The 27,638-nt window shown below is 46.9% G+C and overlaps 1 protein-coding gene across 1 annotated transcript; it reads left to right on the plus strand.

Annotated features, from left to right (window-relative positions):
- Positions 1–570: 570 nt before the first annotated feature.
- On the plus strand, positions 571–27,638 carry LOC125757060 (glutamate receptor ionotropic, kainate 4-like). The gene is made up of 6 exons (XM_049412145.1): positions 571–597; positions 1,739–1,842; positions 18,226–18,316; positions 18,700–18,861; positions 20,895–21,054; positions 27,406–27,638. The coding sequence occupies exons 1-6, from the start codon at positions 571–573 to the stop codon at positions 27,636–27,638; spliced, it is 777 nt and encodes a 258-aa protein (XP_049268102.1).

The raw sequence follows: 27,638 nt of genomic DNA on the forward strand, positions 1-27,638 counted from the left end.
GTCATTCGAAAAGCAGCCTCGGTCTCAATCCCATATCGCATCCTCGAAAACCAGTAGGGTACGCATTTAAGCTGGTTGGTTCATGATTAACATTCTACATCGCGCTCTTTTTCTTCGTTCACGCCTTTCTCAACGCCGTGGTTTGTGTCCTTTCTTCGTCCCGTCTTTTAGCGCTATTTTCTACTGTTAACTCGAAAACCAGACTCGTTTTCTCGCCTTCTCTCTTTTATTTTTCCCCAGAATACTAGGAACTCCCAGTGAATTTAAAGGCACGCGGCGAAGTATGCGGCTATGGACCATGCATGCACGACCTATGATGCCGGAGCGCACAGCAGGCCTCCGAAGTACATGCATGGGCGTCGCTGTACTTTCAGGTGCTGCGTCGCGCGTGCTATACACAACGCACGTACAAACTGCGACGTGCGGCAGCTAGGGGAGTGTAACAGAAACAGAATTCTTGTGGAATCCTTGTTGTGTTGATGTGATATGCCACACTTGTCCTGTGCAGTTTGTTCATTTTTGTCTACATAGCCCAGCACCTGGCATCTCTACCGGAAGCGTTACGCGAACATGACTCTGCGGATCTCGTCATCGCCGGTGAGGCCACGTTGCGTCTTATCACGTATCTTTATCTTTTACAACTTGCAATTGAGAAGCATTTCCACCGTCAAACAATGATTGCAGTTGGCTAGACTAAAAGGAGCCAAAATTTAAGCTAAAACAAGACATGTCATTTAATTTGTGCGCCAAATTTGTAGCCAAAGAGATCGAGAGCAATAATACAAAAAGATTTTTATTAACACCGAATAATACGATTTTCAATAAGCGAAATTGTAGATAAGGAAAGAGCCCAATATTTTTGCTTCTTTCTTGGTTTTCAAGCCACAGGTAGGCTCCATATAAATTAGTAAATTATCATAAGTACAATGCGCCTGCATGCAGTCTGTATAAAATAGAATAAGTTCTTGCGATGGTAAATTTCGGCCGACAAGATCAACTAAGCAAGAACATTAAACGTTGAAGCTGTTTCTGCTTGAAGGCCCACATCGAAATCGATAATTTACAGTAATACCAGTCCAGGATCATTTGAAATGGCTTTGATTTGCTGTCAAGTTCACACGAGAATACAAGCTGTGCGTCAGCATTAGAAACTGGTGCGCAGCGTTAGCAGTGCGCTACCCACGCGTTTGCTTATACACGCGCGCAGCTTCGCCTCTCCGTCTTTGCAGCCGCGCCGCGCGTGAGCTGCCTCGACGCACATCAGCCCGCTGGCGAGAGTTGGACATGAGCGCGCGCGGCCAACACGACAGAAAAGCTTGGAAGCAATGCTTATTCTTTAAGCGTGCTTCCTATTTTATCTGGACATGGAAAACATGGCTAGTAAGTGCGCCAAAACCGAATTTCGAAGTAGCCAGAAAGTACGCATGGAGCCAACCTGAAATTTTAAGCGCCACACGGGATGATAAAGTGGCCAATTTCGCGCAAGTAGCCGCCAATGGCAACCCTGCCGCCAAAAAATGTAGCGCCAGGACATGCTAGTTAGTTAACACGCGTCCAGTAGTCCAGTATATGTGGCCATCGGGAGATCTAAAACAGTTTAGTGTGGAGCATCGCTCATGGTGTTCCAGTCTGGGAAACATGACAGCGCCTGAACTTCCTTTGCTACGGACAACCCTACCTATGTAATGACCACTCGCCATGTAACAGGCTCAATGTCACCGTTCGTGTGGCGTCGCAGTGGCCACCGTACTCGATTTATGTCAAGGATGAAGAAGGACAGGACCGACTGTGGGGGATCTCGGGTGCACTGCTGGGAAACCTGACCGAGTCCATGGGCCTCAGGTGAGTGAACGCTGCTCATTGTGGGCTTGTAGCGGGAAACGCACACGCTCGCCATTCGCCGTTAGTGAGAGCGCGTCCACTGAACCGTAAAAGGCTACACTCGGTTACAACCTAAGAAAGCTCCGCCCACAGCCACCGCTGTACCAACCAACGTTACTAGTACCAAGCACAGAAAATTTGCATAAATGCCCCATGCAATAGCGCTTACTCATTTTCGTGACGTCAGGCACTTCTCGAGGGCTTCACATAGTGAACCTTCCCATAGAGGCACACGTTTGTGTCGTTGGCTTTAGGACGGAAACTTGAACGTCCTGGAAAATTTCTTCGGGGATCCTGACATCGCTGCTCAGCCAAACTATGTTTTAGGTAGTAGCGACAAACCTTTAACTCTTTATATGCTAGTATTCGCATTAGCTGAGAAAAAGTACTTAAACCAACTATAGCACGACTGTCCTTCACAGGTGAAGGGCATGTAGCCGCCGTGGTAGATCTGTCTATACTTGGGGACAACTTTCTGTGGCAATGAAGGGAAAGCTACGGGGGCGGAGCGTCTGCACATGTACTGCTACGCGAAGTAGTCCGTTTTGGCGCGCGTCTCGTAACGCCGTGGAAAGTGATGGCTAGCGTTGCATTTCGACGCAAACGCTGCTTAGCGTCTAAGGTACGGGTAAAAGGCGCGACTTTTTCAAGCACGCAAAAACGCAAAGTGACAACGTATAAAGTAAAAGAAATACAAATATCTCGCTTGTGTGCGCTGCGTTCCGTCTCAAAAAGCTATACATGTACAAAATGAAGGAGTATTTTATATATCTCACGCAGAAAATACGGACGCAGTTGTGGGACTACATTCATTAGCGGTAGGATACGTCCATTGTGGCTCTGTAGCTTTCCCTTCATTGCACGGAACCTCGCGTCTTCTTCTGCGGCCCTTAACTTTCGCAATGTAGGTGCCCCAGTTTCTTCTTGGCATGAGTTCTATATTGCATTGCACATAATGTTTTTCTTAAACATGTCATTTCGCGGTCGAATTCCGTGCTGTTTTTTTTTTTTTTTTGCTAAACGCATACCACTTTCGTGAAGCGGTGCAATGGGCGATCTATCGCAGAAGAAGTAGAAACTCGCGCCAGTGATCGAGTCGTCCACCTTCAAATCCCAAACGAACTCGCCGTTCTTGCGCTGTACATGCGTACGCCCAAGGAGGTTTAAAATTTTTTTTTTAACCTCCTTGCGTACGCCACATGTTCTGTACAAATTTTGAATTCGTGGGGTCACCATCGGGATACTAATGTAAATATGGTTGTTTTTAGAAGAAATACTAACATGTATTTTGCATGCAAGATTTGTATAGGAAATTAAACAGGTGCCAATATTATGTCAAGTGCTAGGCGTCACGTTTCGCACCACACGCATAGCGCACCATGTGGAGGCAAGTATCTGTTTTACAAACATGCAGCGGTCGTTTCTTCGAGCAGTACCGTCGACATTTTCAAAGCGTTAAAATTAGTCGTATTAAAATATGTTTTCTTTGAAGCGACATTTCATCGATGTGGGAAGAGCATTGGCTAAATAATGATGAGGAATTAGCTCTTCAGTATTCACCATTAACGTTTTCTGGACCGTGTACACCCTTGAAATTTTTTAAGAATATCGCGGGAGCGCTCAGCGCGCGATATGGTAGCGTCTAATTCTCGAAAGGTAACGATATCTGCCGATGATGCGCAAGAGCACAAAGCGCACTGAGCGCCGTCTGCTACGCTGATGCCCCAAGAGAGCGACATCAGTGGGCGTGTCTCGGCCTCCTCGACGCTCCCGATTTCCAGGTGGATGTGTATGGCATTCACAAAAAAAGAAAACAAAGTGACTGATAACGCAGCAGAAAGCACCGGTAGCAAATGCGCCGGCCAGAACGGCACAGTCGAGGACACTTGCACTTGGCAGCGAATAGCACGCATGCGCATACTCTTGACCATTTCTCCGATGTGCTCCGTTGTACGGCACTGTTTACTTAAAGACTATGTTACGTAAGGCATATGGGCGCCGCTATCATGGGCTGTTAAACGAATGTTTTCTTATTTTACATGCGAAGCATCTTATGGCCGAGTTCAATCCGGTGGTGGTGTTGTGTGGCGTGACCACCTTTACTGCGCATGCGCATCCTCCTCCCCCTCCTCTCCTCTCCTACGCTCCCCTCCTCTCGCGTGCCTCATTCTCTCCTGCGCAACGCTGCGATGAGTACCAGCGCATGCGCGTCCCCTCCTCCTCTCTCTCCTCTCCGCGCCTGTCGACCGCGTTTCACGACGCGCGTAGCGTTCCTCTTCGCGTTCCACGACGCGAGGTCTGTAGCATGCCCGAGGTCAGTCAGTCAATGAACTTTATTTATAAATTGTCCTGAGGAGCCGATTCCCTCAAGAGGAGTGGTCGGCTGCGGGCCGCACCCACGTGGGGACAGGAAGGGCGAGCCCCTCCGCCAAATTGCGGGCCCTCTGGACAGCCCGGATTTGGACCTCCCGGTCCGAACTGGTGATAACCGTGCTCCAGGCATCCTCTGTGCTCAGAGGCTCGCCATCACGCAGCGCCGTGCATTGCCAGAGCATGTGGGGTAACCTGCATCGTCTCTCATCGCAATGAGGGCAGTGCGGCTTTATGCTGTCAATAAACTTGCTGTACACTGAAGCCGACAGGTAAGTACCCGTTTGCAGCATTCTTAAAGTGACTGTCGGTAGCATGTCCAACGAACGCCAACGGAACGCGATCGTGCAAGTGCTCCGGCTTCACATCGCCTCATAGTCCGCTTTAGCAAGAGATGGTGTAATTTTCTGTATATCTGACGCGAACTGATAAAGTCCGGAAACGCAGAATGCACCAACCCAACAGTTTTCACGTGTATACGCCCACCGTAAGACTGTTCGCTTAGTTGTTCAAGATAAAACACGGCAAGGTGGCGGCACCCAGCATGGCGGCACCGAAACCCGTCCGTAAAATAGTCTTTAAAGCTTACGCAGAGGTATGTTGAAGAAAACAGCTTAGCAGACAGCGCTCGCAGTTCAGTGTGCTTTGTGCGCTTGCGCATCGTCGGCAGATCTCATATCGTTTCGAGAGTATTAGACGCTACCATATCGAGCGCTCGGCGCTCCTGCGATACTGTATAAAAAAGCTCAAGGGTGAACGCGTTATATCACTGTATAAAAAAATTGTTTTGTGATTATCTGTATAAAACTCGTTGAGTGCATGAAACAATCAAACAAAGAGCACACATAGGCTACAGTTCTAATACTATCTGGTGTTTAACGTCCCAAAACCACGATATGATTATGAGAGACGCCGTAGTGGAGGGCTACGGAAATTTCGACCACCTGGGGTTCTTTAACGTGCACCTAAAGCTAAGTACACGGGCCTCAGACATTTTCGCCTCCATCGCAAATGCAGCCGCCGCGGCCGGGATTCGATCCCGCGATAGGCTACAGTTCTGTAACGATGCTTTTCCCGATAGCAATATTTCTTTTCACGCTTTCTGCGCTTTGTCAGTGTTCAGAGAGACGACCCCTGCATGTTACCAACGGGGTCATCCAGCTGGCCTGTGGATGATAGAACTGGCGTCGTCGAAAGCATCGTTACCCAATCGCGGCGTATAGACAGGACAAAGTGCTGCTTCCTCAGTCCAATGCGTTTTATTTAATTCATATTGTAAAGCGCGCAACTGAAATGACGAGGACGGGACAGGGAGTAACACCAGGGCTGGGCAAAGATACTTTGAAGTTATATCGAGATACGATACAAGATACTCGGGCAAGAAGTATTTGAGATGCAGATACAAGATACTTCCGGAATTATTGTATCCGATACGATACTTACCATTTGTATCTTAAGATACTTCTATACATGTGCACACTTGTTTTATAGATGTATATAATGAAGCAGCAAATGCCTACATACAAAAGTGTTTACTTGAAAATTCCTTGACTGCGACCAACTTTGTTTAATTTTAACGAAATACCTGTTTGTATCAGAAGATTTTTATCTTTCTTGTTCAAGGTATATTAGTTTAATTCCGAAACGACTTACTGGGATTTGTTTAGCTGCTTCACATGACAGCTCTTTAACCGCTGAGCTGTTAGTGGTTTCTGCTTGACACTTTTGTAATTGATGGGTGTCACTGCTCCACTTGGCGGCCAGCTAGCGGATTGTCATCTACTTGCAAGCACGTCGTTAAGAGCCCTCCGCGCGATGGCCAAATACCACTGTGCAGACTTACCTCGTCCGCAACCGTATTACCGTTTTCGTAATGCCTCACACACGGACAGGTGTTGAGAAGCAACAACGTTGGTAGCGATATTTTTTGTGGCGCATTGTGTGAAGACGATGAACTACGTAGTCAGCGCTCACAGCTGATTGCGGACATAAAAACTGCAATGACTTTTCCTATTGTACTTATCTTCTGGCGTAAAGCATTCGTTAGCGACACATTCACTAACGTGCATTTTCTTTTCTTTTTGCCAATTCTTCTTCGAGAGAACTTGTGTCGCCCAGAATCGTCTCAGACGTATTGTAGTGGCACAAAGCGTCGCAGGATATTACTGCTATTCCCACTACTGCTACTTCTAGCTCTGCTTACCTGCTGATTTGTAACAATAAGTAAACTCTATGGCGACCTAAGAAAAAGGAAAACGAATATATCTAAGTCAAATATCGGGGCAGTTTCGTATTAAAAAATCAAAGTGAATGAGTATACGGGGTGTTTCACGTAAGCAGAACCAAATATTAAAAAATCAAGGCAGCTTCGCACTAGGGGTGCCGAGCCTGAAGGAAGTGCGCAGCCCTCTATGTTTCTCTTCGGTTTTCTCTCTTTTTTTTTTTGCTCCTCTCTTTCTTTCTTTTTTCTCTTTTTCAGTTTTTTTCTGTCTTTTTTCTATCTTTATTTCTATTTATTTCTTCCTCTCTTTTTATCTGTTTCTTTCTCTTTCTATATATCTTCCTTTTTTTCCCTTTCTTTCTCTATCTTTCTAGTTCTCGCTTGCTTCTTCTTTTTTTCTATTTTTATAGGTGGTTTTGCCTGCGTTACAGCAAGCGACGGCAGCATACGACAGCCCGGGCCCCTAAGTGCTCCGCCCTTATCATCAAGGCGCTCGAAGAACAAGAGGAAGAAGACTTCTCTTTGGCGCGAGCGCGCGCTCAATATGCTACAGATGGCTATGCTATTCCTGGTTTTGCCTATGTTACGCCAAGCTACGACAGCATACGATGACAGCATACCGCAGCATACGACAGGCCGGGCCCCTAAAGTGCTCCGCACTTTAAAAAAAAAAAAAGTGGTTAACTGCTACTGAATGAAACCGACAGTACATAGTTCACTGTCATGTGGCGCTCGTAATGGTATTTGTTTTATATTGCGCCTAATTGGTCAGTTTAATAAGGTCAGTTATGCGACATTTTTAGTACTCATATAAGGCCAAGTGCTCTTCGTCACGTCGTAGAGCACATTTAAAAACGACCGGTCCAACTTTTTTGGCGGCGTAAATGCTTAGACTTGAATATTTTCGGGCTTTTAAAGAGACCGACAACTGATTTTCTCGGCCCATTTTTTTTGAGGCGCGACAAAATGCTCACCCTTCGCAGTGTTTGTAGCTGCAGTAGTTAATCCCAAAAGCACGTAGTTATTTTACAAGCGGTACTTTTCGATCTGAAAGGCTCTAAACGCGGACGTACCTTTCCTCCAGCAACGCTGAGAATTGATAGCGATGCCGCCAGGCCTTCTCGCGATTTGTGAAAGCTACCATTGTTCTGTTCTCTCAGGAGTTCCTCTAACTACGCTTAACCACCTTTATTTAGAGATTTTCAACTATTTTTGAAAATAACAAGCTGTGACAGTGAGTTCCCTGTATTTGTACCGCGTTGTGTGCGCATGCGTCCAAGGTTGGCTGCGCCTGTGCCATGAGTGGCTTGTCCCGGCGTCGTTACTCTCTCGATGCACGAGCCAAGCCAAATCATCGAAAACGTCACTACGCATATGCGCGGCCGCGCCCAGTAGCAGCGCGCGTCATTTCTGAGACGAAGTATAGGTAGCAAAACTATGTCGCTCCAAAATCTTAGCGACCTGGAAACTGCGTGTACAGTTGCATGAGCACGCTGAAAAGTCGCACAGATGCGCTGACGAGCATGGAATCATTACGCCAAACGAAGGCAGCGCCACTTTAATGCATACTAATAACGCAGGCCTATATGTACATTTTTATGGAGTAATACCTTTTAATATAAAGAAACGAACAATATTTCAATACTAACAAAAAAATCGTCGACCGCGTAAAGCAATCAACAGTCACGTGGCCGGGTTCATCGGATCGTTCATGTTCTTGCCGCCAGAGGCGCCACAGCTCATTTTTCGCGACTTTCAATTAAGAAATAAAAATATAAATCCACCTCTCACGAAGAAAACCGGGTTGGTTTGAGCCAATGCGACGGACAATCTTTCCATCAGTGGAGTCATTTCATGTTCTGGGCAGTTGTCGGTCCCTTTAAAGAAATCCCATGAAATAAGAAATAAAAACACGTTACTGCGCTCATGTGCTACCGTACTGCGGCGCTCCTAAACGTGCTGAAACAACCGGCACGCGGACCTTCAGCCTATCGCTTCTGAGCGACGGTGGCGTTTCCTTGCCGTGTGTGGCCGTCAGAAGTGTTGAGGCACTATGGAACCGATGCCTATCAGCGACCGCTCATTTCGCCACGGTCCATGCGCCGGTTGTGTCGCTAGAAGCACATTTGGGAGCGCTGCTGTACGGTAGGGCACGAGGGCAGTAACGCGGTCATATTTCTCAGGCTTTTCATTAAACGCCGGGAAAAAATCACGAAACAGCATCTACGTTTTCACAAAAGAAATTGGATCGGTCGTTTCGGAATGCCCCCTGCAACATAACGAAACCCACTTGGTCCGAAAGTAAATATCACAAATGTTGCGTAATTCATCTTAGTTCATTAACAAATCAAGCGCGATATAAAAATACCATAACGAGAGCCACATGGCGGCAATTCATGTCGTTGGTTTTATTCAGTTGAGGTTAGCCACTCCTCTGTAAATATTTGGTTCCATTTACGTGACACACCCTGTATAAACACAATACAGGCGGCACCCCTAACAGCTATGACAATAGCGCATGACGTATCGTCAACTCACACGTTAAGGTAAGACAATAGAAAACTCAGTGCCAATGAAAAATAGCATAAAACGGCTCGTGGGGACGTGAATGAGAAAAACGGAGCACTTGGCATTACGTTTCTCAAATCTCCTTAAAGAATTTTTCTTACAATATCCAATATTATAATGCAAACTCAATTTCGCCATTTTGCTAAATCGTAAGCAGAATTTTCGTCACTGTATACTCTACGCACGCTCAGATTTTTACTTACCAGTTTTATTTAGAGATTTTCAACTATTCTTGAAAATAAGCTGTTTGCACCTCAGACTATTTTACCTTTGTCCTAAACATCGTCTTAACATCAAAGTAAATTCCCATGTAATGTAGATGTAAACAGAAGCAATGATGCAGGCATTTAAAAACATAAGAATAAAGCAGAGACATATTTGAGGAGCTGGTTACGAAAGACATAATACAATAAACAGACGGCCAAAACCACGCAGAGGACTAGGATGCAAGCATATGACAGCAAAGAGCATATGTGCTAACAATCAAATTACCATTAAAAGAACTTTTTTGAATATTTCAGCAGGAAGGACAAAGGTACAGTACGTCAAAATATTTTCTGTTACGTAAATGCTTGTTCTATTGCATCTAGCATCGGCACCGATAGTGGGGCGGTTTTTAGAACTCCTTTGCATCTAAGTCAATCTCATCATGTGTAAGTCAAGCTTACATCCGCAATACCTTTCAAATCGCTCATGTGTGAAAGCCGCGAGACGCAAAGCAGCCTCATTCTTGCATTCTTGAGACTTTGTAACGAAGCACCACGCAAGACAAACTTCGGCAACGACAGTATAGCGGCATCAGAAATTGCGCGAAAGACGCCGCACGCATTGGAGTACGCAGCACAGCACAGTGGCCACGAACAAGTGTCATGGCACCAACACAACTAAAAAGAAAGAAAACATCGAGAAAACAAAAGGTAGGCTGCGCGTAGACATTCATGCGCTTGTCTTTGTCGAGATGGCTGGAACGCCATCACGTGACTCTGCTCCACCAATAGGGACGCGTACACCTCATCGCCTGAGCTCACTGGAGCCCTCTGGCGGAAAAAAATCACAGCATATCCACGGAGTGAATGATGATGAGTGGGTGAAGCTGCGGAGGTTCATCGGTAAACCGTGAATCTTCCGTGAATTCTGCCCAGTACATCATCACCGACGTGAGATCGGGCGCGTTTATACTAAAGGTTCGATGAGTTATGACGACTTGCAGCGCACTTTAATTTTACATGTACGCTGTGAATTTTCATTGTTTAGAAAACCATTGCTTAGAAAACATCTGGCGTCTTTCGTTAAGCAGCTGGCGTCTTTTCGTTTTGCTTTAGAAACATCTGGCGTTCTTTCGTTTTGCTTTTACAAAACATCTGGCGTCTTTTGTTGGTTTATTTCATCAATCAACGGCGTTTTGAACAAAATTTTTATTGTTTAATCACGCACAGGAGAAATCTCACCAGGCACTACCTTGGAGGTAAAGAATGGCTGCTAATGGGAATGAGAGACAGAAGAAGTCGGCTTTTAGCTAACGCTGCGAATTTTTTATTGTTCAACAACGCACAGGAAAAATCTCCCACCGGCACCACCTTGCAGGTCAAAGCGTAAGACTGGTTACATACTACGCTACGAGGGACGAACGGGTGCCGCTATAAGGAGCTTCGCCCCTAATATAAAAGAATGTCACTGTCGTTAGTTTCATTCGGGTGGCTTAGTGGCAGCAATATCAGCTTGAGAACCGGAATTTAGGTCATCGTTGACTGTTTCGCACGGTGGTGTTTCTGTAGCAGTACCTTGTATCTAAGGGTACACGATGCATTATTGAATGTATCGGATATACAGATACAGATACTCGTTTTGCGAGACGTATCACAATACAGGTACAAGATACCGAAAGAGTATCAAGATACATGTATCTTCGGTACTGCCCAGCACTGAGTAACACACACACCAGCGCTAACTTTCAACAATGATTTATTAAATGCGAAGCATTTCTTAGCGAACCCTAGGCACTTTGAGCGTTTCTATCTATCTATCTATCTATCTATCTATCTATCTATCTATCTATCTATCTATCTATCTATCTATCTATCTATCTATCTATCTATCTATCTATCTATCTATCTATCTATCTATCTATCTATCTATCTATCTATCTATCTATCTATCTAGCGGCCTACGTCTAGGTGTTCTCGTGATCACCTCCTTAAATTGGTGTAGACCGAAATTGGCATGGGAGGGTAAGAGAATTCGACGAATACGACAGTCCGGGCATCACATGAATAACGTGAAAATCCTGTCGCGTACGTCGTCACACTCTTTCCTCCAGACACGTGTGGCACATACTCGTATACTACGGGCCGTGGTATACGGGTATGCGCCACAGGTGACTGAGAGATTATATCTACCCAGGAATGGCGAAAACAGAAATTGGTAATTTCAATGCGAGAGCGTTAAGGAAAACCCGACACCGGTAGCGTTGACCCGACAAAAGCAGAGAATAAAAATTTGGACCTCAGCCGGAATCAAACCCAGTCATTCTGCGTGGCAGTCAGGTATTCTACCACAGAGCCGTGCCAGGTCTAGAAACTGCTTTGGAAAAACACCCCATGCAGGCATAATGTCGATGCAACGTCAGTTGTGGTGGTAGTGCTGGCTATCCAATTTTATAACAGAGCAATCAACATTACATATGTACTGCTATGATACAGGCGTCACGTCGGGTTAACGTCAATTCGGGTTCCAGTGTTGGCTTCGCTTTTATAGCAGTCTAATATACATTGCATTTGTATTGCTATATATGTTTCAGCAAGCTATATTAAAGGGGCCCTGCAACACTTTTTGAGCAGGGTCAAAAAGCGCTGCCAATCGGTAGTCGAGGCTCCCGAGAACACGCGAGCCAAATATTATAGCGAAGCGAGCGGCCTGGAATTTACAATAAATTCTCAAAGTCAGCTGAAAATCGCTCCCTCTTCTCTCGACAAATGATGTATTAGTCCGCAATATATGACGCGATTGTCGGCAGTTCCACCATTGGCTGATGTTATAATCATGATAACACCCTCATTATTACCTTCGTTGTTAATTTTGAGTTCAATAAGTAGATAATATGTATGTTTATATTGTGTTATGCCATTAAAACACCGAACAAACATTAATATTAGCACTTCCGGTCTCACCGACAGCTCGTCTGCTCGTAGTTGCGTGGTTGCGTTTTCTTCACCATGTGCAGTGCCGAAATCGTGAATATTTCTGTGCTTTTGACCATCGCCGGTTGCCGTTGAGAGTGGCAGCCGTTCGAGTGTTGCCTCGTCAGCTGGAAACTGCATCGTCGGCACGTTCTCACGACCAACCGAGGCAGCGGTGCAGCATATCTCCGATAACAATGCCGGCGCCGGCTAGCTTAGGATAGCTGTGTTCGCTGTATGGCGAGAGTCCCGTTCGCTGTCTGTTCAGTATGTCATCGAGCCGTACCTCGGCGTATGCTCCCCGTAGTCTCAGGTTCCCGAGAAACCGCGACACAGCAACCAAGCAGACTCGCATTTTCACGGTAGCTGCAGACAGCCGGGGGATGGGTCCGCGCCGGCCCGATTCCCCACGATCCTTTCTTCTAGTCTTTAGTTCTTTGTTGTCAGCCCGCACTCGATGTGCGCCCGCATTCGGAGGGCAAACAGCATCGAAGTACCGCCACTGGGAGAAGGGTGCACGCAGCTTTGCCGTGTTGAATACGATTCAAGCCCGAGCAGTGCGACGAGGCGGTGTATCGGAGTGTGGGTCGAAACCCATCTCAGCTGTCATTCGTTCCAAACGCGCACGCAAGTTTGCAGTCCATGGTTGGCAGAGCGATGAAAACACTACGGCAGCTCGAGGTGCACACCCAACATTACCAAACCTACTCGCAGTTTTCAAGCACGCGCGATACACGGTGCGATGAGCTCCGCCGCTCGACCATTGGCTCGACGACGACCGCGCGAGCCGACCGGAAGTGGCGCCACAGACCACGTGGTTGCGCCGAGACGCCAGAGAGAAAAAAATGAAGAAAAAAACTCTTCGGCGCCTCCTCGCACCTCCGCCCTCCCTCCCTTCACGCCCCGCGCAGCTTTCCGTGCGCTCGCGGCGTTGAGTTGAGGGAGAAAGCTGCGGAACGTGATCTCTATAATTTGGTAACACCACTTATACTTGACGGATTCGAAAAATTCTTGCGGCATATGACTCGTGAAGAGTCATACGTCAATAATGAGACTATTCCAATATAACTAAGAAAGGTGTTGCAGGGTCCCTTTAAAGCACGGCTCGACCCCGGAGGAATAGGCTAACGAAAGCTATATACGTATGATATTCACATCATCGCACCGTCGCATGCACTTCGTTTCGATAACACAGACGTCGGTGCTCTAACGTTAGTGCTGATACTACGTCAGACCATAAGTTACCATTTAAACGCCAGTGTAGTCGGCGTGCCTAGTAAGCTTACGATGTGCACGCAACTCTTCCATTCAGGCACGTAGCCAGGATTTTTTTTCGGGGGGGGGGGGGGGGGGGCCCAAGGCCTAATTGTTCGAAAGAAAGTCTTTCCATGGCAAAAACAAAAAAAAGTTGCCTGGGAATATAGAAGGCTGAAAAAATTTCGGGGGGGGGGGCCCGGGCCCCCCGCCCCCCCCCCCCCCCCTTGCCTACGTGCCTGCTTCCATTTACAAAAACACGTCGATCCACCTCGTAACGCTTGGCTCAAAGCCAAAACAATGCAGCATAGAAATACTGGCTGCCTGCTTCGCATGAAACCGAATCCCACAAGACGTCGGATCTGCCACATACAAGACGTGGGATCTGCCAACGTATATACATGAAAACTTGTGATCACTCAGGCATGCGGAAATGTGGAGGCATCAAAGAATGATAATTCTTTTCTGGGCAATGACTATGATGGACGCAATCTTGCCCTAACTTATGTATGGTGGCCGATTCAACAATCAACCGCGTAGTTTCATCTTGGTGCATGCGTACAACCGAGCACTCATGAAAAACGTTTTAGATGTTTTAGATACGTTGACGATTATCTGTTTTTTATGAAGTGTGACAAGGGTTCTTTTGAATCTAAGGCTTCTAACACACTAACACCTGTCAGTGACTGTCTACAGCCTCTGGTGCTGACTCATGAGGTCCCGGGAGAGGATTGTTCCTTGAGTTCCTAGATGTACGATTTTATTTCCACGACACGCATGCGTGCTGGGCGTACGATCCAGGGGGAAACAAACCTTTGCTGCCGTTTTCTTCCTCCCACTCGAAATTAGTTAAGAGGAGTGTATTAAGACACTGCGTCGGGAATGCGCTAAACAAATCATGTCGCCATTTAATGGGAACTAGCCTTGACTGCCAAAAGGCTCGCCTCGCACAAGCAGGCTACCCTGACCACTTCCTGGTGTTAGTCACAGAATACCTGCTCAAAAAGCCTTCAGGTTGCCAGCAGAATGCCGCCACCGTTATGAATGTCCGAAAGACGTTCACTACGATGCCCTACCTACACAAGATTCCCTGCAACATAAAAAAGGTGGTCTTTCGGGCAAAAATTAGCCTGGCTTTCACGGCTCCAAACAAGCTGGGAAAACTGTGCAGGCGCAGCAACCCAACTGCACGCAAAGCTCGCGGCTGTGATAAAAAGCACAAAACAGGTCACGTGCCACGCAAAGAAGGTATTGTGTGCCAGCTCCCGCTAGCATGTGGAACGTATACTGCGTAGGGCAAACGGGGCAGTGCCTCATCGACAAGCTTAGAGAGCACCAAAACAATGTAAAGAAGGGTGGCGATGGTTTGCTTTCCGCGCATTGCAGCACGTGGGGGTGTTTGCCTGTTTTTGATGAGTACTCGGTTGTACGCATGCACCAAGATGAAACGACGCGGTTAATTGTTGAATCAGATGCCATACATAAGTTAGGGCAAGAGTGCGTCCATCATTGTCATTGTCTAGAAAATAATTATCATTCCTTGATGCCTCTACATTTGCGCATGCCTGAGTGATCACAAGTTTTTCATGTATATATGTTGGCAGATCCCACGTCTTGTATGTGGCAGATCCGACGTCTTGTGGGATTCGGTTTCATGCGAAGCAGGCAGCGAGTATTTCTATGCTGCATTGTTTTGGCCTTGAGCCAAGCGTTACGAGGTGGATCGACGTGCCACCCTTCCAGCAGGGCGCCTTCAACCCATTGAGATACCAACCGAACCATTTTACAGGGTTGGTCTTGACCTCCTCGGCCCTTTTCCTCTATCCATGAGTGGAAACAAGTGGATAGCTGTTGCCACAGATTACAGCACTCGGTATGCGATCCCACGGGCTATCCCTACCAGTTGCGCAACCGACGTCGCTGACTTTCTCCTCGAAGACGTCATCCTTCGTCACGGCGCTCCTCGACAACTCATTACAGACCGGGGTCGATACTTTCTATCCAAGGCAGTCCAAGACATCTTGCACTCTTGCGCTACAAAACACAAGTTCACCACTGCGTATCACCCTGAGACCAACGGCCTAACTGAGCGGCTGAACAGAACTATGACAGACATGCTCGCCATGTATGTTTCTCCAGATCATCGTGACTGGGACGAAGCTCTGGCATTCGTAACGTTTGCTTACAACACGTCTCGGCTTGATTCCGCAGGTTTCTCTCAATTTTTTCTCCTCGGACGAGAACCCACGCTGCCCTTCGACACGCTCCTTCCTCCCGTTCTTGATACGACATCAGAGTACGCTCGTGATGCCATCGCTAGAGCTGCAGAGGCACGCGAGGTTGCCCGCCTTCGTCTTAGCACTTCGCAGGAAAAACAACGACGCATCTACGACGCATCTACGACGCCCGCCACCGCGATATCCACTTCAGTCCTGGTGACATGGTCCTTCTTTGGACGCCGTCACGGCGAGTTGGCCTGTGCGAGAAGCTGACTTCTCCGTACTCTGGTCCGTACCGTGTCTCGCGCCAAGTCACCGACGTCACGTACGAAGTCAAACCTCTGGACACTACCATAGCGCGACCCCATGAAATTGTTCACGTCACTCGACTCAAGCGGTATCACTCGGGCCAATCAAGCACCGGGTCGGTGCCTTCGCCGACGGGGGTGATGCTACGAAGCACTACCGAAGATGAAGAGAGAGACGTGATGAAAGAGGACGACGTTCCCTGATCCCGCGCGGACTTGGCTCCATCTTGTATGCCTGGCTTTGTCCTCTGTATATACCTTGTAAATATAACCTTCAACGCCCTTTTCTCCCCTTAACAATATGTTTGATCTGGCTTCCAATAAATCATTGTTGAAAGTTAACGCTTGTGTGTGTGTTGCCCCCTGTCCCGTCCTCGTCATTTCAGTTCCGCGCTTTACAGTAGGAATACGTCGCACGCAGCAGCAGGCCAAAGCAAACTGTAGCTTAGGCCGACCTCTCTGCCTTTCTATATATAAATTCTCTCTCTCATGTCGCACCAACAAGGCCAAATATCTACAGTTCGTTTTATTTAACAATCATATGGCAGCAAGCAAGGTCCATGCATAAGTTACATCGTAGGTATACGCACACGGATGAAGTAAACGGAAAAGAAACCGGAAAATAAATTATTTATTTTTCTCCTGACTCCAGTTGATATGCTGCATCACAATCCCTTCATTTCAACCTGTCACGTACTACCCGCTGGTGTGCGGTCGCAGAGTCGCACCTCACGCTACATTAGGATAACAGTATTTTTGTCCCTTGTAACTACACTTACATAGCTGTAGATACTTGGAAGATCATTTACATAGCTTTTCCTCTAATTTACTGGTAATGTCACAAGTGCAGGAAAGTCCTCGAACAGGCAATGTCGCTGGAGTTAACGTTTTCGGCAAAGGGATTTGTCATCGGAGCTTTTAGACTTTCAGAGCAACCATTTTACACGCAAACTGCAATTTGAAGTCGCGAGTGTCATTGGCAGGAGCAGTGAGCGAAATATCTGAGTACAGGCGATTAAACGTTAAGTGCCCCCTCGTTCGGTCCAACAAGTAACTGGATTATCTTCAGCTGCGGCGGTAGGTTTCGATCACGTCGCAGCTCATTTCATCCCAATTCCTTCTTCCTTTTTGAGCATGAATTGCTTTTAGCTCCCATTGTCGGCGGCCTTCAAGTGACCTTGAGCCGAAAGCTAGAGCCACCATCCGGGCTGTCCAACCAGAACATCAGGGCATCGTTGCGAAAACGAACACAGAGAATTCTATTGGGTACTGATAACAATGGTTCACATCACCGTAACCGCATGAGGTAAAAAACAATCTACATTGCACACGTATACATACACGAATACGCCGTCTGTGTCACCATGGCAGGCGAATCGTCAGAAGGAACCTAGACGATACACTCGCATCACTGCTGCTGCATGGATACAATTTCACAATTGGTGCCGCCTCATGTTGACTTATATGTGGATTAGAATTAACTCACAATTTCTAGATCTACCTGTAAGGTATCTTTAAAAGGTAGCAGCGAGATCGTCCGGGCAACCAGTCAAAAGTTTAAAAAGTGCATTCTCTGGCCCCCAGCGCTTTGTATAGGACCGCATTACATACCCTACTTACTGCAAAAAGAAGTTACAAAAATAATGCTTCCGAGTTCCTAATGTTTGTTCACATTAAAGTTAAAGCTGGTTCATTCCGGCTCAGCAAGCTTTCAGGCGGGCGTCACGTCGAGGACGAATGCATATTAAAATCGTGGCTAGTAGCATCTCCAGCCAATCAGCTTTGCTGGTGGCCATATCGAGCTTACATCTACTCTCGATTACGGGAGAGCCAGAAATATTCCTTTCATTATTTCTTTTTTTTTTGGGTGGGGGTGGGGGGTGTCTTCACTTCTTTTTTCTTTCTGTGTGCCATCAACACACATATATATGTGTGTTTGTTCATCGATAAGCTCAGTTGAGTGTCAGCGCCTGTCCTCATGTCATTGTCCGTTTTGTATTCAGTTGCGCGCTTGCCGTAATAAATTAATGCAAAACCACCTTGCCCATCGTCACTCTAACTAAATTTCAACCTACGCTGCCAGTGCAGCCGCTATGGGTCAGCTCCAAGAGTTCACGAGATATAAACGGTTTTGTATTTCTAAAATTTGAGGAATGCAACCTATAGGTCTTTGACCATGTGATCACCTGCCTTTTGTCCTATGTAATAAGTGAAACGTTTCATTGCAGAATTGTTTCCAAGATACCTATAGACAATCAGTGGGGATACCGGATGCAGAATGGATCATGGGCCGGGATGCTTGGAGACCTATCTAGAAATGTAAGTTTTACGCTACTAAAGGTTCATTTAGTTATAGCACATTGTACGAAAATGACGCCAGCGTAGGCCCATTACTCTTCTACAAAAGCACAGTGCGTGTGTGTGTGTGTGTGTGTGTGTGTGTGTGTGTGTGTGTGTGTGTGTGTGTGTGTGTGTGTGTGTGTGTGTGTGTGTGTGTGTGTGTGTGTGTGTGTGTGTGTGTGTGTGTGTGTGTGTGTGTGTGTGTGTGTGTGTGTGTGTGTGTGTGTGTGTGTGCGCGCGCGCGCGTCAAATTTCAGTAAATATTGATTCTCAAGATAACAGCAAAGACACCTGGCCAATGCAACAATTTGAAGCAAAGAAACGCAGAATGTACCTTAAGAAACCTTATATTTCTTTTGCAGGAAAGCGAGATTGCCGCGGGTCCCTTCGTGCTGACGGCGAGTACGGCCGCCACTTTTCCCAATAGTTTCTGTTACTTGGTGGAGACCTTCAACTTCCTGTGCGGCATAGAGCACCCTTTTACAACACAAATATTCACCAAGATTTCAGCATTTGATATTCAAGCAAGTAAAAAATTCACTTCAAGCTCTTGATCACAACCTGACCTTGCAAGCAGAAAAATTTGGCAGATCCCAAGCATTGCGGGAATCTCTTTCAGGCGAAGCTGTTAGCGAGTAGCTCTCCATGCTGCCTTTTTGCTTTCAGACAAGCGTTACGAGGAGGATTGACGTAATTGCAGTAGTTGTGTGCATATCGTGGGCTTACCAGGCACGTCAACTACAATGGCGTTTATAGGGTAACTTATGGCCTGACGTAACGTCAACACTCACATTAGAGCACAGACGTCACTTCTATCGAAACTAAGTTCACCCTACGGTGCGATGATGTGAACATCATTCGTTAGCGTATTCCTACGGGGTCGAGCAACGCTTGAATATAGCTTGCTGTGTCATAGGAGTATATATGTATGCATTGCTTATTATACTGTTATAAAAGCAGAGAGAAAGCGATGGAACCACCATTGACGTTAACCCGACATCGCGCCTGTATCATAGGAGTACAAATGTAATGTCAATTACCTTGTTATAAAATTAAATAAGCAGCACTTGAACCACAATTGACGTTGCGCCGATATGACGCCTGCATAGGATCATTTTCCCAAGCAGCGTCGAGACCTGGCACGGCTCGGTCTGTAGTAGAGTACTTGACAGCCACGAAGAATGTCTAGGTTCGATTCCTATGGGATCATGATTTTTATTCTTTGCATTCGCCGGGTCCCCGCTGCCGAGATCGAATTTTCATAACGCTCTCGCGTTTAAATTACCAATGCCTGTTCTCACCGTTCCTGGGTAGTGCTGTGACCCGGGTTTAGCTCCGCCCCACCGCTGTAACCAGTTGTTGCGACATTAGGGTTGCGTCGGACCCGGACTCCGTTTGGTAGCGGGACTGTCTCCGGGTTGAGGAACTGATGCTCCAAGTGGAGAAAACGAAAACAAACAAGTTTACTGGCACTTTTTGAACACTTTTTTACATAGTAAAAAGGTAAGAGTTCAGCGACGAGCGAACTGGATGAGCCATTAACCCAGGGCTCAGAGCGTCTTGTCTCACTCAGCGCCATCGTTATAACCATTCAGGCTGGCTCCTCCTTCTTGATTGTAGCCAATCACACACACGGCAACCCCCACCAAAGCGCCAGCCAATAAAACTGTCGCAGATGGGTCGTTGCACTCGTTGATGCAGCAAAGTTTCTTCGGTCAATGACACTTTGCGGGGTAGTGCCGGGAGGAGGGGAGACCAGGCAAGTTATTCCGCCTCTCCCCAGAAGGGCAGGAAAGGGTTTACGGCGACTTATAATTGCTTTTGTCAAAACAACCGAGACAGGTCGCCACCATAGAATCTCAAATGTGCCCCATTGACTCATTGTAAGGGTGGCGCCCGCTTTGACGTCGCTACGCTGTCCATCGGAGCTCGCAAGATTCTCTTCTCTGTGTGGGGCGCTTCCCGCAGCGGGGCGCCCGTTTCTGGGAAGGCTAATGGGGTCCCGAGTTGTGGGAACGCATCTCCCGTCCACTGTCATAGACAACGCGTCGCCAGCGACGGTCAGCCATGACAGTAGATATAAACTGTGAATCACCTGTGGCGCGTACCTGCATACTGCGGCCCGTGGTATACGAGTATATGCCACATGTGACTGGAGGAAAGGGTTTCATGATGTACGACAAGATTTTCATGTCATGACCAGACAGAGATATTCGTCATACTCTCATGCCCTCGTATGTCAATTTTCGTCTATATTGCCACGCGCGCTTCTTTTTGTATTTTTATGTAACCGGTTCGTTAAACAGACAGACAGACAGACAGACAGATAGATAGATAGATAGATAGATAGATAGATAGATAGATAGATAGACAGACAGACAGACAGACAGACAGACAGATAGATAGATAGATAGATAGATAGATAGATAGATAGATAGATAGATAGATAGATAGATAGATAGATAGATAGATAGATAGATAGATAGATAGGCGCGTGCAGCAAATCTCTGCTATAAACTCCAACGCCGCTCTTTTAAGGCTCACTTTCTGTTCGCAGATGTGGATCCTGATGTTCCTGTACATGCTTCTCCTTGCGTACCTCAGTCTCCACCTGCTGTCAGTAAACGAGACAGACCGGCATGACCTCGGGCATCTTGAACGATTCAATGCATGGAATGACATGTTCTTCCTCTACTTTTCTGGTCTCATGCAAAGAGGTAAGAGGTCATCTCAATGGCATTTTTTAACACGAAAGTGTTTTATGCCGGGGTCCACCAAGTACATCCGTCACGGATATGACGTTGATAAAATGGACACAAACGGGTGAAAAAAACCAAGAAAAAGATACCCAGCTGGGAATCGAACCCACGACGCTGCGGCCGCGACGGCAAGCGCCCGACGCGCTACCCACTAAGCCATCTCGGGAGATGCTAGGCACGGCGCGAACGCGCCTTATATCTTCCATACATTCTCTTTCGCGGCGGGCGGAGCGGGGCGGTGGCGCCGTCTGTGAGAGGTGAAACGAAGTAATACTTCACGATCGACACTTACTAGCGCTTACACCGAGATTGCACGTGATATCTGAGGTCATGGTTAAAACGTCTCGATACCAGAGAGGTAGAGTGACCGCGCTGGCGTCGCCGAGGCACCCTTGACGCAGTTACGTTCTTTGCCTTTGGCTTCGTGTTAGCGTGCGTCGGCTCATCGGAGTAGTGCATCTATAGTGTACTAGTACACTGTAAGTGCATCTTTCACGTGCATCAACGGGATTTCTCCGCCGCCGACTGCTTCAATTGCGAGAGCGCCGACTAACAAAACTGCGGCAAGGACGCGATTTCGACGGGCGAATGTCGTGCCTTGGTGGAGCGAAAGCAGGGCCTGCGAGACAGAGGCCAGCGGGACGCACGCGTTTGCGGCTCAGGCTAGGAACCTCTACCTCCCGTGTTGCTGAAGCGCAGTGCGTGTTATGTATGCATGAGCACAGGCGTCGGCTACCCAATACTAGAAAGCGCACACCGTGCCGTTTCTCTCCTTAATTGACGACGCTTTGAAGAAGTGCATACCGGGTACCAGTGTTGATTATGAGCTTGTTGATATCATCCTTACGCGGGATTCACGATTCGCTGTGTCCAAATATATGTTCACACCGTCAGCTACAACAACAGTTTAATCATGATCATGGGCGTTAGTCGTCGCGATAGAGAGATGCTGTGAACATGGGTGTATCCACGTCAAACGGTGCTATAGCTGCCAAACACGAATAGACGTTGTACAAGCTCTGATATATCATTACACAATAAGCACTACTTCTGTGTAGACACGTTTCACTTTCGTGTTATACCGATTCCTATGACGGAGGGATCAGCCATGTTTTTTGGCATTCTCTTCAAAGTTTCAACTCATTTGATAAAGAAGGAAGCAAGGTAGAGAGGTGGGCGAGTTGGAAACGATGCATACTTGAAAAATCATGCTGATTTGCATACTGATTTGATTTTCCAAGTATGTAAGGATCTCTTCTACGCCAAAAATAAAGGATGTCTCACGGCGAGATGTCCCAAGATGTCAGTGGCTCATATCTGAAGGCAAATCTGAAGACACTCGCTCATCGTAGAACAGTCTCTCGATTGAAATTCACCTACCAATTGTACCATGGTCACTTTAAAATCCCACCCAATCGTTACATAACCAACCCGCCCGTGCGCTTTGATCGTATTCATCATAATAAGACAGTTATACAACCATTCAGTCATCTGAACGTTCATCAGTACTCATTATTCCCTCATGCTTTTTCATTATGGAACAAGTTACCTCAGGAGGTCGTTAATGCGGACACAACACAATCGTTCGCCCATCTCGTCAATGGCCTAGCACTTGATTTTTAACATTGCAATATATTATGTTCCTCATAAATGCTGACATTTTTTGCATTTCTGCATGAATGCCATTATTGCTATGTATTATATTTTTCCCTGATGTTGAGAATCTTCTTAATTTCGTATGTTGTATTGCATTTTCATTAAGATTTTTTATTCTGATTTTGTCACTGACATTTGTTACCCACTCCTGCTTGGGCCCGAACAGGGCCTGCAGTATTTGTAAATAAATAAATAAAATACTACATATTTACATATTGTCGCTTTCTGTGGTCACGTTAATTATTCTTGAAACAAACCAGAAAATAAATTAATGAGATACTTCTTCAATTTCGCCAACAGTTAGCTGTAAGCGTGTAAATGTGTCATTAAAATTTGTTAGCTTTATAATGGGAAAGAGCGCACCTTAACAGTTATGGTAAGAGTACAATGCCAGCCTGCTTTATTCCCCTAAGGAGAACACTGTGCGCCCCCATTTAATCAACCGCTTCACCGAAGCTTCGTACCACATAGATTCCATCATACGTTGTATTTCTATCTTTTCCTCGCATAAATGCGAGCATTCCCTGAATTTCGAGACATCTGTACATGGCGCCATCTCTCGGTGGCAGCAACGGCGTTCTGCCGTAACTGAATGGGGAAAGGGAGAAAAAATATCTGACGAAAAAAAATAGTAACCAAAATATACTCCCCGTTCTATACATTACAATAAAGTGGAGTTGGGCGAAAAATAAATGAAATTTAAATTTTAAAAAATATCTATGCCGTGCCTGCACCACCTAAGTATCGCAGGCCCCCCTTCTATACAGCAGAGACCCATTCGGACATTCTGGTAAACTTGCAGTATCGCACTACGAAGCGCGCTCGTGGCTCCCCTGGACATTTGAACACCGTTCATAAGAATCACACGGGCTCTATTGCAAGACATTGAAGGGACGGACAAATGGCCAGAGCGTGTGATTAGACCCTGGTGTGAATGTAAAGGCCGTGAATAACAGTGAGATATTCAAGCCTCGTTTTTGCGACCTGAGCAAGACTTATATTTTTAGATCGTGCTTAAACGTCACGAAAAACCGGTATGTCGCGCAGCGTAGCGGAAGAGCCTTGAAGCAGGGAGATGGAGTCGTTCACCTTGCTGTACGTAGTCCGATGCGTTCATGCGCACCATAATTATCGCTCAAAATTAGAGTACGTATATTATTATTCATCTCCGCTCGATTGTGTGCTGCTTACGAGATAAAAGGAGTTGCACGCTGTTTAACCTCGCTTTGATTAAAATAACAATAAGGCTGGAACAGACATCGGGACTGGGACACACATTTTATGTGGATGACATTACTCTATGGGTCACCAGGGGTAGTGACGCGTAACTAGACTACACCGGGCAGCGAATATCGAGGAGGAGCTGGCCGGGAGCCCAAGTGGGAGCTTTTTTTGTGGTAAACCAAGAGGGCTGCATGCGAAGTACTACGTTCCGCCATCTTCGCTGGAGTTAAAAGTTGGCGGTATGCCGGTCGCTGAAGCCCAAGCGATCAGAATCCTGGGGCTATATTTGCAGACTAACAGGAAGAATAGGGTGGCCCTTGAAAGAACAGGGTCGACGCTAATCAGGAGAATCGCTGATTGTACGAGCGGGCTGAAATAAAAGGATCTGGGTAACCTGTTACAGGCGTTTGTGCTCACTAGGATTACTTATGCCACACCTTATATGAAGTTCGATGCCACAGAAAAAGGAAAGGTAGAGGAATTAGACAGGTGTACAAGGCGGCCTAACAATGCGTCTACAGAAAGGCTGTTGAGATTAGGGGTACACAACACCCTGGAAGAACTACGGGAGGGCCGCTTGAAGATGCAGCACGCTAGGCTTTCGACAATGAAAGTGGGCAGGGACATAAGGGAAAGGACTGACATTAGGGCTGAGGCTCCAGCCGGGGAAATGAAAACTCAGGTGCGGCGAGAACTGCACAAGGCCTTGTACATAAAGCATTTACCCGAGAATATGTATCCGATTCATCATGAGGGACGCACGAAGGCAAGAGCTTTCCATGTTGAGTACGGGAAATACTACAACGGGCAGTCTATACAGACGTCGCGGAATAGAAGGACAAGGGCGCATTTACGATTGTGGTGGTGGAGAGGCGGGGATCCTTGGTCGCTTCTGGATCGGTCAAAACCCGCTCCTCAGAGACTGCAGAGAAAGCGGCGATAGCACCAGCTATAACTAGTTCTCAATCTGACCTCATTCTTGGTGATTCAAAACAAAGCCATCCGAAATCTTTCGAGGGACAGAATATCGGTCACGGCCGCATGACTGCTGAATCGAGCCAGGGGGCGAGAAATTCGGGAGGTAAAAATTCGCCAGATCCCACGCGTTGTAGTAATCGGTTTCATGAGAAGCAGTCAGCGAGTACTTCTATGCTGTATTTTATGGCTTTGAGCCAAGCGGTACGAGGTGGATCGACATCTTTTTGTAAGTGTAGTAGCTGTGGGCACATCGTGGGCTTACCAGGCACGTCGACAACACTGGCGTTTAAAGAGTAACTTATGGTGCGGCGTACCGTCAGCCCTCACGTTAGAGTAGATACGTCAGTATTATCGAAACTAAGTGCACCTTACGGTGCAATCATGTGAATATCATATGTAACTTTGTTAATGTATTCCTCCGTGGTCGAGCAATGCTTGAATATAGCTTGCTGAATCATAGGAATACGAATGTAATGTTTATTATACTGCTATAAAAGCGGAGCTAACACTGGAACCACAGACGTTAATCCGATATGACGCCTGCATCGTAGGAGTACATGTGTAGTGTTTATTGCTTTCTTGTAAAATTAGATAGCCAGCACCACAACCACAATTGACGTTGCGCCGACATTACGCCTGCATAGGCTGTTTTTCCAAACCAGTTTATGGAGCTGGCGTGGCTCTGAAGTAGAATACCTGATTGCCAGGCAGAACGCTTGGGTTCGATTCCTGCTGAGATCCTAATTTTTATTCTCTCCATTCGGGGGTTGGGTCAACGCTGCCTATGTCGGTTTTTCTTAATGCTCTCGCATTTAAATTACCAATGTCTGTTCTCGCCGTTCTTGGGTTGATCTAATCTGTCAATCACCTGGGGCGCAAAGCCTTACACCGCGGCCCGTGGTAAACTGGTATGTGCCACACGTGTCTGGAGGAAAGAGTTTGACGACGTACGCGACAGTATTTTCCCGTTACTCATGTCATGACCCGACTGTCATATTCGTCAAATCCTCTTACCCTCCCATGCCACTTTTGGTCTACATCAAGTTAAGGAGGCGATCATGAGAGCACCCAGACGTAGGCGGATAGATAGATAGATAGATAGATAGATAGATAGATAGATAGATAGATAGATAGATAGATAGATAGATAGATAGATAGATAGATAGATAGATAGATAGATAGATAGATAGATAGATAGATAGATAGATAGATAGATAGATAGATAGATAGATAGATAGATAGATAGATAGATAGATAGATAGATAGATAGATAGATAGATAGATAGAAACGCTCAAAGTGCCAGAGGTTCGTTAATAAATGCTTCGCATTTAAACTTGTCTGGGTACCAGCCCACTCTGGAAACCCTAGGAAGGAGGCAGCTTACATGAATGCTCTAGGTTTCGTCAGCCGGGCAGGTGAGCCGCCTGTTCTGTGGAAGTCCGCGAGAGATGGGCTTGTGTCTTTTCAGGACAGACCACAAGTGATTACGAACTAGATCGGAGGCTTTATCCTCCCCCGCACAAGCGGTTGACCAAGGCGCTGGAATGCGTCTTGAGAAAATTACAGACGAGATCTTGTCCCATGCAACCCATACGTGTTGAATAAAATATACCCAGAGGAAATTAAGCCGGAATACAAATGGTGCCAAACAGTGGCAGCCTATGGCCATATCATGCGGGACTGTAACATGGTGCCGCCGCCGGCGGATATATGCGTGATCCTTCTCTCGAGCAGTGGGAGGCCCTGTTAGTCATTTAAGAGCCAGTCGCCCAGACATAGGTTCGTGGAGCGGGCCACCCAGGTCACCGTCAACCTTGGGTTAACGGCCGTCTAACACGGAACCATCCGCACCTGCTTTCTGACGAAACAAAGTCTTTTCCATCCATCCATGCACGCTGAGAAGCAGCGCTGTCGTCGCGGCAACAGTAGAACATGTCAAGGCACGGCGCATGCGCACGCAGTGCACGCAGGCGCACCAAACCACCGCGCAAAAACATGAACCATTCTCGCACCTCCTGTATGCGACTTCATGTCGCCGCAGATCGAATTTTTTTTTTTTATTATAAATGTTTCACGGCGCTTTCCGCGTTACCATTCCGTGATTAGACACTGTGACCGGTACGCTTTCCGTTGCGCTGTAAAGAAAACAGGTACCATAAAAAGTGGTTCTCAGTTCCTTTATGTATTCTGCGAAGCTACGTACTTTTTGCCACGCAAGTGAAATTTTGCCAAAATTTTCAAGTCGGCCTCTGCTGTACCCGGCAGTCGATTTTGATAACTACTTTTTCTCGTCCGATATGACCTTTTTGGCCTATTTCCCAGTCAGTTACGTTAGGGCGCCGGTGCCGCCGCCGAGCGATGGCTCAACGCGCACGTGTCCCCAAATCCTGGCATGAATGCTGCAATCGGTCATTTAATGCAAGTTTGTTGTATGTCACCGTTTGGCGCAGCCGCTACGCACGCAGATTCCGGCAAGAAGAGCGTGCCGTTTCGCTGCCTGTTTTGGCTGTGGCTGGTGTGCTGCTTCTTCGTGATGAACTTCTTCACGGCCAACATGAGTGCAAGCCTGATGGTCAAGACCGAGGCGCCGCGCATACGCACCGTTGAAGACGTGCTCCGGACGCCGAACAAACGTGTCTTGCTCTTTGGAGACAGTGGGTTCACTGACCTGCTTATGGTATGA

This window comes from Rhipicephalus sanguineus, chromosome 2, assembly GCF_013339695.2.
Source record: "Rhipicephalus sanguineus isolate Rsan-2018 chromosome 2, BIME_Rsan_1.4, whole genome shotgun sequence".
Taxonomy (NCBI): domain Eukaryota; kingdom Metazoa; phylum Arthropoda; class Arachnida; order Ixodida; family Ixodidae; genus Rhipicephalus; species Rhipicephalus sanguineus.

What these genes read in the sequence shown, in the direction of transcription:
- LOC125757060 (XM_049412145.1), top strand. Translation starts at nt 571, where the DNA reads ATGACTCTGCGGATCTCGTCATCGCCG. An exon ending in TGCGGATCTCGTCATCGCCG is followed by an intron (nt 598 to 1,738) that starts GTGAGGCCACGT and finishes GTGGCGTCGCAG; the next exon opens with TGGCCACCGTACTCGATTTA. An exon ending in TTCTGGTCTCATGCAAAGAG is followed by an intron (nt 21,055 to 27,405) that starts GTAAGAGGTCAT and finishes CGTTTGGCGCAG; the next exon opens with CCGCTACGCACGCAGATTCC.